At 43.3% G+C, this 12,324-nt stretch overlaps 1 protein-coding gene across 1 annotated transcript; it reads left to right on the top strand.

Annotated features, from left to right (window-relative positions):
• Window positions 1-3,595: 3,595 nt before the first annotated feature.
• On the top strand, window positions 3,596-11,915 carry ACOD1 (aconitate decarboxylase 1). Its single transcript, XM_065678097.1, has 5 exons — window positions 3,596-3,688; window positions 5,043-5,204; window positions 6,820-6,909; window positions 8,883-9,088; window positions 9,934-11,915. The coding sequence occupies exons 1-5, from the start codon at window positions 3,677-3,679 to the stop codon at window positions 10,883-10,885; spliced, it is 1,422 nt and encodes a 473-aa protein (XP_065534169.1). The 5' UTR covers window positions 3,596-3,676; the 3' UTR covers window positions 10,886-11,915.
• Window positions 11,916-12,324: the final 409 nt, after the last annotated feature.

Here is a 12,324-nt window from a genome sequence, read left to right as displayed (position 1 = left end):
GAAAGAAAGAAAAAAAGCAGCTTAAAAATGTGATGTCAGCAGGAGAAAATAGACTCTGTGGGGCACTGGTTTTCTAAAGCCTTGTTCTGTAATCAACAGAGCTCATTACTGTAGCTGTGCACGATGTTGCAAATGGCATTTGGATGAACGCATTCTGTCTTTCCATCATGCTCACTAGTTAACAAATTGTCTGCCCAAATTGCTGAACCATGCATATAGTGTCGAAGAGGAAAGCAGCAGATTCCCTTTGTCAGGGTGGACAGCCTGTTCCAAACTCTCAGTCACTGCTTTTCAATCTTCTTCTGTTTCGACTCCTACGAATTCTCCTGTGGACTTTGTATAGATGCCTCTTCCTCCTACGGTGATAATCATATTGCTTTCCTTTCACTCCTAAGTCTCCAGTGTCCATCTGACTGTGAGGTCTTCAGACCACATTTTGGAAACTGGTCTCCCAAGTAACTCAATTATTTGCATTTACAGTTTCACTTCATTTTTTGTTTAAAGAAGTCACTTTCTCATATCTCTGTCCAGTCCTTAAATAGTACTGATGCTCCTATTGCAATATATGGGACAATCCATCCTGAAATCAAGGTCACGTAAGGAAGTGATTGTGTATCTGAGATCAGCGAGCAGCGTGTGACCATACATCACACTGCAAGGCACATCACAAATTCTGACTAATCTAAATTACTTTGGAGTCTTGACATGGGATTAAAGGCAGCTATGCACTTATTACTTCCAGTAATAATGTTTCAAAGTGTTTGGGGGGGACGTAAGGCATTGTAAACTGTAAGGTGTTGTATGCACCTGGTTTTGAGGAATAATGAAGGCTGAGGATGCAGTCCTACAGGCTGACACTACACTGTGCCTTCTAGAAATAAAAAGGGTTATGGGCCATTTTTGCTCAATTCTGATTGTGGGCTTTCCAGTATAATGCCAGCTGTATTAGAGCAGTCATTAGAATAATAATTAATCAGGAATTGCATTACTGCATAGTTTTCTCATGCTTTTCAGGCATTCAGATGTATTCACTGTTCTATCCATTGGAGTTGTCAGGGGAAATGAAAAGGGTCCCACATTGCTTCTTATGTGGGGAAATTCTCCTGTGAGGCGGTTGTGTCTCCTTCGTGCCATACAGAAGCACAGAGGGATCAAGGAGATATTAAAACTTTCACTTCAGTCTCACTTGAGGAAGAAATGAGAAACAGAATGAGACTATAACGGATACCCCAAAGGTAAAGGAAGCAAATGACTGAAAAAGGACTGACTTTAGGGTATGAATATGCAATTTTTTGGTGGTCAAACACTGTCACAAGTTTCACAGAGAGGCTGTGGAGTCTCCATCTTTGGAGACATCCAAAACCCAACTGGACACAGTGCTGGACAACCTGCTCTGGGTAGCTCTGCTAGAGTGTGCAGTTTGGATCACATGATCTTCTCCAGCCTCCGCCACTCTGTGATTCTGTGGTTCTGTGATTTAGATATTTTCTTCCATTTTCTGGAGGGAAGAACAAAGTGAAAGTTAAGATGTTTCCTTTTTTCAGACTAATAGCATTAACTTCTACTAGCCTTTCTAACCGTTGCCAAACTTGTCTATATGAGTAATCCTGTTAGCTGGGCTGGATTTTATCAGCACCAAAGGTAATCCTTCAGCACATCCAGGCCACCTGTGAGGTTTTCCTTAGTGTGGAAATGAGGGGGCAAGGAAGACGCATTGATGAACATTCTGATGCTGTCTCCCCATGTGATCAGGATTTGGCCAAAATGCACATCTCACCCAGGAACTAGTAAATGCTGCTTGGATATTGTATGTAGATGCAGGTTATGCATACATGAGTGAAGAAATACTCATATAAAATATGTGGTATACTCAAAAAGAAATGTGTGTGGGAAGAGGTTTAGCCATGCCATGCTGAACAGCTGCTCATACTGAAGAGAAAGGATAAGATTTTTAAACAGAGCTTACACATAATGCAGATTAGCCCATACAAAAGTGTGTATGTGTTTGTAGGGCTGGGGTTTGGGACTCCTGGGCCTCAGCCTCTTTGGCTAAATCTGAAAAAAGTCACATCACTGCTTCTATCATTTAAGGCACTCTTAAGTTTACCCAGTGCAATTGTCAGCATCAAGTTAGGTACCTGAAGATGACATCCATAAGCAGAGCTGGCCCAAGGCACAGGCAAAATAAGCAAATGTCTGGGTTAGAGCTTGCTCAAAAACAGCTGATGCTCTCTCATCTCTTTTTACCTGCACATGCCCTCCCAGAACTTCATGGAATACTGCCAGCCCTACTTCTGTTTCCCTCCATGTGTGCTGCTAGATTTCATTTTGCATTTCTGAGGCAAGAAACTCAGTTTTGCCTGGCTGCTCAGAATCCCTGAGCTGGCTCTGGAGACAAGCTGCTCCAGCTCAGAAAAGGGTCTGCTCAGCATCAGCACTGGCACAAGGAGGATGAAGAGGACTATGTGTCCAGGAACAGGAGAGGGCAGAGGATGCAGCCTAAAACAGGACCTGTTAGTATTAATAGAAGCCACTCAAATCAATGTTTGACTTCACCAATAGACCTGTGCCAGTCTCTACCTGGAAGCACTCAGGGGTTAGACACAGCTTTACAAAATTATTTGAGGCTAGGCTGAGTAAAGGTCTGAGGTTCCTACAGTAAGTTCTAGGCAGTGCTTTAGCATGGAGGTGCAAGACTGCAATCCTGAGAAGACTTGATGCTTTGTTCCCTAATCCAGGAAGTTCCCAAATTTCAGACATACATTACTTTTTCACTTCAGAATTACTCAGTGGCCTCTACTCCTGCTCCTCTGGGGTCTTCTCCCTTCCTGATGGGATGGGCAGGGATTTCTGACTCACTATCTTGTAGTAGTCTGGGATTCCCCTAGATGCCTAAACTGGTGGTGGGAGAATCGCCTCCTTCTTCAGCGAAAGCATCCTTGACTGAGATGCAGAAAACCTGCTAGTAGAAATTACAGTCTCACATAGTGATTCATGCTGTTAAAACACTGTTAAATACCAAGAACCATAGAATAATAGAATCATAGAATAGTTTGGTTTGGAAGAGACCTTCAAAGGTCATCTAGTCCAACCCCCAAGAGCTGTCTTAATACAGCTTATGTTCTGAAGTTCTTATGCCACACTTCCCATGTCTGAATTCTACATATTATAGAACAGACATATAGTGAAGGAAGCAAAAACCAAAACAACAGATTGTTTAAGTTAAAACAGCTTCTGCCATCCTGTAGTCTAGTACTGGGCTGATTGCTCACTCATCCAGTAGAGTTATCCATGGACTACTGTGGTTGCCCACAGTACACTTGATGACCTCTTCTTTCCATACGAACAAATGTAAGACACTCAGTATACTGGTTTCTATCTGGTAAAATATCACATATATCAGTTTACACAACATGTGAACGTGACTGGCAAAGTCCTATAGCACATGTCCCAGCAGTTTATGCTACAGTTAGAGGAAAGTTGAAAGAAAGAAGAAAAAGGAACATTTCCAGGCAGAGGAGGAAATGGGCAGGACATGATGAGCAAGAAAAAAGGCCCAATATCTCTTTCCCCACCCCAGACTTACCCATATAAATAGTGAGAGAATTATTTCTCCTGATCACCGGCTGCCGCTCATTTGCTGCATCTTCCTGGAACCTTGCACCATCCCTCCGTGATGTGGGCAAAGGTACTGTCTTGTTTCTTTGCACTGTAGGATGCACTTTTCTTTTTAAGCTTTTGTATCCTCACTCTCTATGTTTTAGGGAACCACACCATGGGATATGTGGTTCACCTCCTTTAAATGACTTGTGTTCCTCAAGATAGTCTTAATGCTTTAGTACAAAGCTGAGTGAGAACTTATCTGAAATAATGGGTACAATTCTGGTCACCGTTGCTATAGAACAGAAATCAAATGTGAACAACGCATTGAAAAGCTACTAGCATAGTTAGGGGTGAGCCTACTTTATAAAGGAGAAAGCAGCACTGGTTGGTTTGTTTATTTTAGCAAAACGAAGGCTAAGAGGAAATGCCACCTTGTGTGGGTATGTGCAGGGGAGTAGAAGAAGAGGAAGGATGAAGGGAAGGAGACAATTTCCAAAAGGGACAACAACTATATTCAGTAATGCCAATATGAAAAAAAGCAAGTGTGTGTGTGGGCTGGTTGTAAATAATATATACCTCTATATGGGGACATTTCTAATGGTCAGAAAAGGGAAGCTCTAGATTAATTTCTAATAGATGTATTAATGGCAGCCAACAGCTCCAGCCAAGAAGCAGGCCGAACTTGCATAATGGGTTCAATAGGAAAGCAAAGGGAAAAAAAAAAAATCAGAAATATAATTCCCAGATCAGCAGGAGCCAGGAATAAGGAGCCACTGCTTTCAAAAAGGTGAGATCTTGTCTTGGAGAAAAGCTGGGACCCCAGCTGAGTACGAGTTCAGTGAGAGCTGGGAGTGAGGAGCAGCGGGTGCAAGGTAGAGGTGCCAGTCCTACTGAGCTCCAAGCTCAGCAAGATTTGGGAAAGTAAATCTGCTACTCAGGGAGATTAAATCTTTCCTCCTTGTGTGGCAGTGGCTGCACAGGATTGAAATGCTACTTTCCCACTGATTGCAATAGCAAGGTGCTATAGGAAGCCAGGTGGGTTTTGCTTCTATTTGTTTTATGTATGTTTGTATGTGTATAGAGGGGGAGATGAAGATATCTTGCAAAGTTACATCACCTGCAGTGCTTACCCTCAAGGACTCAAGTCAAGGAGGAAGCAGCAGAAATACAGAGCAGAGACTGACACTGATGAAAGTATAAATAAAATGTAAATAACACTGTGGCATTTCTGGGAATAAAAAGAGGAAGAATTCAAACCTTAGTTTTGCTGATGCAATTCATGTAAGCATGGGCAGGGCAACAGAAATGGCCGGTATGCTGAGCAGTAGTCTGAAACTGAAAGAGAGAGGAAAAAAAAGGAAGAAAAGAAATATGCTTTCTTTACATGAACAGAAATATCTTTTTCTTCTTCTTTGCTTTTGTTTTTTTTTTCCTCCTAGACAATTACAGGAAATTTTGCCAATGTTATTCACGGTTTGAATGCAAACCACTTGACAGACCAAGTCATTCAGAGAAGCAAGCGAATGATTCTTGATACTCTTGGAGTGGGGCTTCTGGGTACCAACACTGAGGTCTGCCACAAAGTGACACAATACAGCAAGGTAAGATGCCTGCCATTCATAGCATGCCCTAAAGTTCAGCTTTAAGGACAGTAAGGGAAAATTTGGGCTGTAAGGGGAAACTTCCTCATGCTGAAATTCTTTGGGGAATGAAAGAGAGACACAGGGTTCTTCTCACTTCACACAGGGAAACTTCATTGCTTGAGTTATTTAACTCTGGATGGGCAAAAGCCTCTGTAACAGACTGCATGTTAAGATAACCCCCTGCAAGCACGGATAATTAAGAACTGTTGCTTTATTTCGCCTGTGAGATTTTCTTACAAACATCAGCAAAGTAAATATCCCTTATCATCAGCTTTCAAAAATAAGAGACTGCTAGTGGGATGGAGAGCTAAAAGTGGCTCACTTCCCAAAATATAATTGCTGTCTGGAGTACATTGGTCATGTTTCTCCTCCAGTCCTGCTTTCCCTAAACTAGAGCAGTACTTGACCCTGAGGAGAAGCCTTCCCAACAGAGGAGCACATGAGGAGGAGTTTAACCTACTGCTTTATTGATCAGACTTGCCCAGTTGGACTCGTGCTCCAGAGCTCTGTGAGTCCATTTTGCACAGAGATCACGCCTTCCCAAACCATGGGGGTTTTGTTCTATTGTCGTGGTTTAAACCAATCCACACAGGTCGTCCACTCACCCCCCCCCCCCGACCCTCCCCACTCCCGGAGGGATGGGGAGGAAAATCAGGAGAATGTAACTCCCACGGGTTGAGATAAGAACAGCCCAGTAACTAAGGTATAACACAAACCACTGCTGCTACCACAAATGATAATATTGATAAGAGAAAATAACAAGAGAATACGATACCACCGCCGAACGAGTTCGACCCCCCCGAAGAGCCAGAGCCTCCCCTTCCGGGTAACTTCCAGTTCCCCCTCCAGGCATGACGTGCTATGGTATGGAATACCTCCTTGGCTAGTTCGGGTCAGGTGTCCTGTCTCTGCTTCCTCCCGGCCTCCCTCGTCCCCAGCAGAGCATGAGACTCACAGAGTCCTTGGCCAGAATAAACATTACCTAGCAACAATTAAAAACAATCGGTATTATCAGCTCTCTGCCCAGGCTGGAAGTCAAAACACAGAGCTTGCACCAGTTACTAAGAAGGAGCAAAACGGCTCCTGGTAAACCCAGGACATCTATTTAATTCTGTAAAATCTTTTTATTAGCTACAAAGATCTGCACAGCAAAAGCAAAGGAGCTTGGGGCTACTTGCTCCAGGAGGCTGTATATCATTTACTCAGGGTCTTATGAAAAGTAGAAAACCAGAACCTTTAGCTGGAGATCTTCCCCAACAAGATGATGACAGTATTGAGACAACTGCAGATGGGCTGTGGGAAGGGATACCAATGGCCAGAGGTTGTGTGAAGGTATTGAGTAGCCAGGTGCATGGTGTTGGTCTGGCACAAGAGGTCTGTTTGAGTAGAAAGGGACATAAACCAACAGGAAAGTGAGTATCTTTTCATACTTTCTAAAGAACAAGATTTTTCTCATGAAAGGGAACAGTTGGGTCCAGAGAGGGTACAGCCTGATGTGGGTTACATCAGAGATACAGTGCACGTTTATCCTTGGGTTCAGGATTTTGAATTAATTTATGTCAATTTCTTTCAGATCTACAGCTCAGATATATCCAGTACCATCTGGGGCCACTTGGATTTCCGACTGCCTCCTCTGTATGCAGCTTTTGTGAATGGAGTGGCTGTAAGGGATGCTCTTTTGTTTGCTCTTAAATCACAGTAATTGATGCCATTCTTGCTCTAGAGAGAACAGAAAGCTCCTAAAATCTCGGTTTACTTTATTCTTCTGCCTGAAGCCTGCTACAAAACTTTCCTAGACTGTTCTCCTAATGTGCTTCAACTTTCTCCCAGTGAGACTGAGATCGAGGTATAACACGTATCTGACCCAGCTCAGCAGCATCCCTTACCTTTAATGTGGGAGTCGAGGGTGTTTTCAAAGGCCAGAACTCTACAGCCTGTTACAACCTTGCTACAGCTGCATTATAAGGAGATACTCCTAGCTCTGGCTGATTTCACTGGGATCCAAATTTCATGCCGGCTGGCAAAGTACAATTGCAGAAAAACACAAATACAGACAGATGCACATATACCTACACACACAAGGCAATTTAATCTTTGGTTATGCAGTTTGCAGAAGCCAATCATACATTTTGGACACATACACTGTCATTAAAGCAGTCACTGTTTCCCCATACATTTGTCTAAACTCAGATTAAGGTTGAAACCATTTGAAACTGAAATATGCACAAGAGGTGGGGTAGACGAAATTGGCAATTATGCAAAACTAGGGAAGGTGACCAACCAAGGAAATGGTAATATTAAACCTGTCTGAATTAGTGCAACAACAAGATCAGAGGTCCAGTCTGACACCTCATTTCCAATGTAGAAAAAATTACCTTGAAAAAGAGGTCTGGAGCCTCTCAGCTCCCAGCAGCCCATTTGACATTTAAATCTGGCTTTTAGCATGTGTATGATCATTTCAGTTTACATTTCAGTCAGAGGTTGATTCTGAGTGCTTACTGAAGATGCCAAGAACACAGCTTACCAGGTATTGGGCACAACTTTCCCTATCCAGCACCGCAAGGCATCTTTTCAGCTGGCATCTAAGTTTTTCAAGGTAGAAACCATGTTTTCTTATGCCTGTTCAGAAACACAGTACTCAGAAGGGCATATTCCCTGTATTATGGGGCAAGACCAGAGCACTGGGGAGCCTGACCACCTTCCCAGTCGCTCTGAAGTAAGACATGGGTGAACAGGAGTGAAAGTTCAGCTTTTGAGACATCATTATGTTATTAGAAGTGCTGATGTTCTCAAGTCCTTGGGGATTCTCAAAATCTTGGGGGGAGGTGTGGGGGTCCGTCAAGCAGTACATTGCAAACACTGACTGCACTGCTGGGAGTAGTCTCCTACCATGCTGGGAATACCCAAAATCTTCCCGAGCAGCTGGGCTGTGGGCATGGGAGAGAGGAGGCACCTCTCTGGATACTCTCAAGGACTAAACAGCTTATCCCAGTTGTAAGACCAACATTCTCCTAGTCCTAGCAATCCCAGGGAGTCTGGTTCCTCATGTGACAGGTCAATGTGCTGGGAATTCAGGCTAAAGCCTTGCATACATTTGCAGGCTAGTACCTACTGCTGTGGAGGGTTGCACTGAAGAAGGTGTTCTGATGGTATAACTTAAAAGAGTTAGCAATATGGACTGCACTGCTACAGCTTTAATGGTGTGAGCCCTAATGGCAGCATCAGTTGCAGCATTGGGGAAGTAGTTTCAACACATTTATATACTGTTTTGGGGGAAGTGAAAATTCACCATTCATATGATGGACCTATATTTATACCTTTATACCAGTCTAATTAAAGCAGCAAAAGCCTATTGTAGGACAGATGAATCATTGTCATATTGTTTTTAGACTGCTACAACTTGAATTAGAATTACACTCCTTTGAGGCAAGATTTGTATTGCATTGCCACTTCTCATGGAGCCATGTTGGGAGTAAAGGTCTTTGAAAGAAGGACTTCTGAAGTTTTGCTTTCTAAGGAAAATTTAGTTCTCCGGCCCTTTTTTATACCCATTTCAGTAGTTTCATTTGACTGAGCCAATCTTGCCAACTCAAGAGTTCATTTCTGATGACACGTCAAGGCTTTTCTTTCCATTAGGTGCACTCAATGGATTTTGACGACACATGGCATCCTGCCACACACCCATCTGGGGCTGTGCTTCCTGCTGTGATTGCACTCTCAGAGGCCTTTCCTCAGAAGAAAAAAATCTCAGGTCTTGATCTGCTCTTAGCTTTCAATGTAGGAATCGAAGTGCAAGGCCGGCTGCTGCGCTTCTCCAGCGAAGCCAGGAATATTCCAAAAAGGTACGTAGAAATGCTTCAAGTAGAAAGTTGAGTGGAATGGGTTTGTTTTCTCTGTGTTAATACTCTTAATTAAATGCCAGTTAAAATACAGATGGCATAGTCATTCATATTTGCTATGTTGCTTGTCTGGGAAGTTAAGAAAGGTTCATCTTAAACATAAATACATTTACATGACTCCTTATGGCTTAGCTAATAGCTTTCTTTATGAGAGCATTAAGCAGTTTACAAGAAGGAGGTAATGATCTCCCTATCTATTAAAAACAGCAGCAAAAGGGCGATGATTAACAGCAGAGATTTCAGGCTCTCATGAATACATACGATCATGCCTCAACTGCAAACAGTGCCTTGCTCTCAGCAGAGGGTAGCCACTGGAGCTGGGCCCAGAGCAGAGCCCAGGAATATGGGGTGTGCTTAGGGGAAAGCCTTGAAACATGGGATGGGCTAGATGTCTTCTTGCTATTTTCTGTGTGTTCCTTCTCTCAGTTTTACAAAACTAGTTCAGAATGACAAAACTTGCCTCTCCCAATAAATATAATTTATAGAACACTATAAACTGTGATGCTTTTGCCATTATTCTGCTTGGTGTACCTCAAATTATGAGCAGTTCTAAAGTTTTAATTGCTTTCTGAGGAAGACGTATTGGAAGTAGTACTATTCCAGTTTAACTTATTCCTGAGGAAAAAACAACAACTTTTTCCACTAGAACCACACATGAACTTTGAGTGTGCGTTTCCTTATGGCTCAATCTGTCTTCCACAGCAGTGCTAGGAAATTTGAGCTTTTGTATACAGTGAGTTCAGATGACTTTTTGAAATACGTTAATGCAGGTATTTTTGTTTTCTCAGGTTTCACCCACCTACTGTGGTTGGTACAATGGGGAGTGCAGCAGCTTGTGCTAAACTGCTAGCTCTTGACCAACTGCAATGTAAAAACACCTTGGCTATCGCTGCCTCCTATGCAGGTGCCCCACTGGCTAATGCAGCAACCCAAACGAAGCCCCTCCACGTTGGCAATGCTGCCAAGCATGGACTGGAAGCAGCTTGCTTAGCATCACAGGGCCTTCAGGGAAACAAGCAGATCTTGGATATGGAGTCAGGGATAGGTGCCTTTTATACAGATTACAACCCACAGACTCTGCCAACCTTGCAGTCCTACCCGTGGCTGTTGGACCAGCAAGATGTCGCCATCAAACGCTTTCCTGCTCACCTTGGAACACACTGGGTGGCGGATGCAGCATCTTCTGTTAGGAGGAAGCTTGTGGAGAGCAATAACTTGCTCCCCCTTTATAAAATTGAGAAAGTCATTCTCAGAGTCCCAGAGGTCAAATACGTGAACAGAGCCAGCCCCACCTCAGAGCATGAAGCTCGACACTCCTTCCAGTTTGTTGCATGCTCTACTTTGCTGGATGGCAGCATGTCAGTCCAGTCCTTCACCAGTGAGAACATTCACCGGCCGGCCTTGCGGGAGCTCCTCTGCAAAACACAGCTGGAGCACCCTTCTGATAACACACCTAGCTTTGAGAGTCTTTACTGCGAAGTGAGCGTCATGCTTCAGGATGGCAACGTGATCAGCGACCGCTGCGATACGTTCTATGGGCACTGGAGGAAACCCCTGGAAAAGGAGGACTTGGAGAAAAAATTTCAATCCAATGTCTCCAGCATCCTGTCTGCAGAAGCCACAGAAGGCATCATAGAGACCGTGTACAATCTGGAAAAAGTAGAGGACTCTTCTGTGTTAAGTACATTTTTATCAGGACAGTCAGCTAGAGCTCTTCTGGAGAAGCTGCGCTGCCTTTGACTGCTTGAGCCCACAGCAAGACTGTTCACAAAACAAACACAAAATTCAGGACAAACTCTTATTCAGTGACTCAAGCACTTTTGAACAGGACTCCTGTAACCCAAGAGCCACACTCAGTCAAATACCGTGGGTTTTGACTAAGTAAGTTAGTGATTATGTGTACAGCTCAGGCTGAACAGAAGATCCTCTGCTGGCATGATCGGTGGCACTTCCATTATCTCTATACCTCTAGAGGCAGAGCACTGCTTGTGCATGACACAAAAATGTGCCCGCTCTGCTGCCAGAAGTGCCTGTATATTCTGCCTCTGCTAAGTAAATCCATAAAGGAATTTCTGGAGGAGTATAGAAATGCTGTGTCCATGAGAAACGTCCCTGAAGACAGAGAATAAAAGCCTCTATGTATTTACTTCTGTAGATTTCACTCTAAAACCTCCTTGAAAAAGCCACCAGTTACATCTGAACTTTGATGTTTGCGTTAAAATAAACACGGTACACACAGAGTCAGGAATCACAGGTAAAGGTTAGTGCCCTCCCTGACCACGCTGGCTGCTGAGCAAGAGGCACAACTCAATGCTCCCCATCGTAAAGGCATTATTTCCTAGTCCCATCTTTTGACTGCTCTGTGGTACAGGTTTCTTCCTGCTGTATTCCCACTCCAGGCCCTTGATCAACAAGACACGATTAGCACTAGGGATGATGTTTATACTTCGGGCACTGCAAAGCATGGACTGCAGTACATTTGTTGTGAGTAGTGAAACAGATCTGCAAGCATCGTACCACTTCTTATGCTGAGACAATTAAGTGTCCACAGTGACTCTCAGCTTACCTTCAACAAATTCCGGGAATTTCTAGTTCCTTCAGGAGTACAAAACCTTGCCATATTGTGCTTATTAGAGAGGCTGGCCACCTTTGTTCACATTTGTGAGATCAAAGCACGTGTTACAGCATATGTGAAGTGCACCTTCCTTAGGGGAATAAACTATGTATAAAAAAAATCATAAAATAAATCTATTTCATTTTACCAACTAAACCTCAAGTAATTTCATATATTACAGCAAAACTTGCGTGTTTTCCTTGAACAATGTATTAATTTGTACTTAAATGTCTGACTCTTGGTTTCTAAAGTTAAGTCCATGCTAAAGTTACATGTGCTTAAAGACTTGCATACTTTTTCCCTTCCTATTAGAAGCAGAATATAACTACTCACCTATACTGAAGGCATGCAGACTCATTTAGAGCTATTTCAACAGTAACTATAGCTGAGTAACACCAAATATGAATTACTGATAATCACACCACTGGGCAAAGAGGGTTCCTACATTATCACAGAACCACATGAAGGGACCTTAAAGCTCATCTAGTTCCACACCCCCTGCCACAGGCAGGGACACCTTCCACTAGACCAGGTTGCTCAAAGCCCCGTCCAGCCTGGCCTTGAA

The sequence above is a fragment of the Lathamus discolor genome, chromosome 4, assembly GCF_037157495.1.
Source record: "Lathamus discolor isolate bLatDis1 chromosome 4, bLatDis1.hap1, whole genome shotgun sequence".
NCBI classification, from domain to species: domain Eukaryota; kingdom Metazoa; phylum Chordata; class Aves; order Psittaciformes; family Psittacidae; genus Lathamus; species Lathamus discolor.
This window is presented reverse-complemented; position numbering and strand designations above follow the sequence as displayed.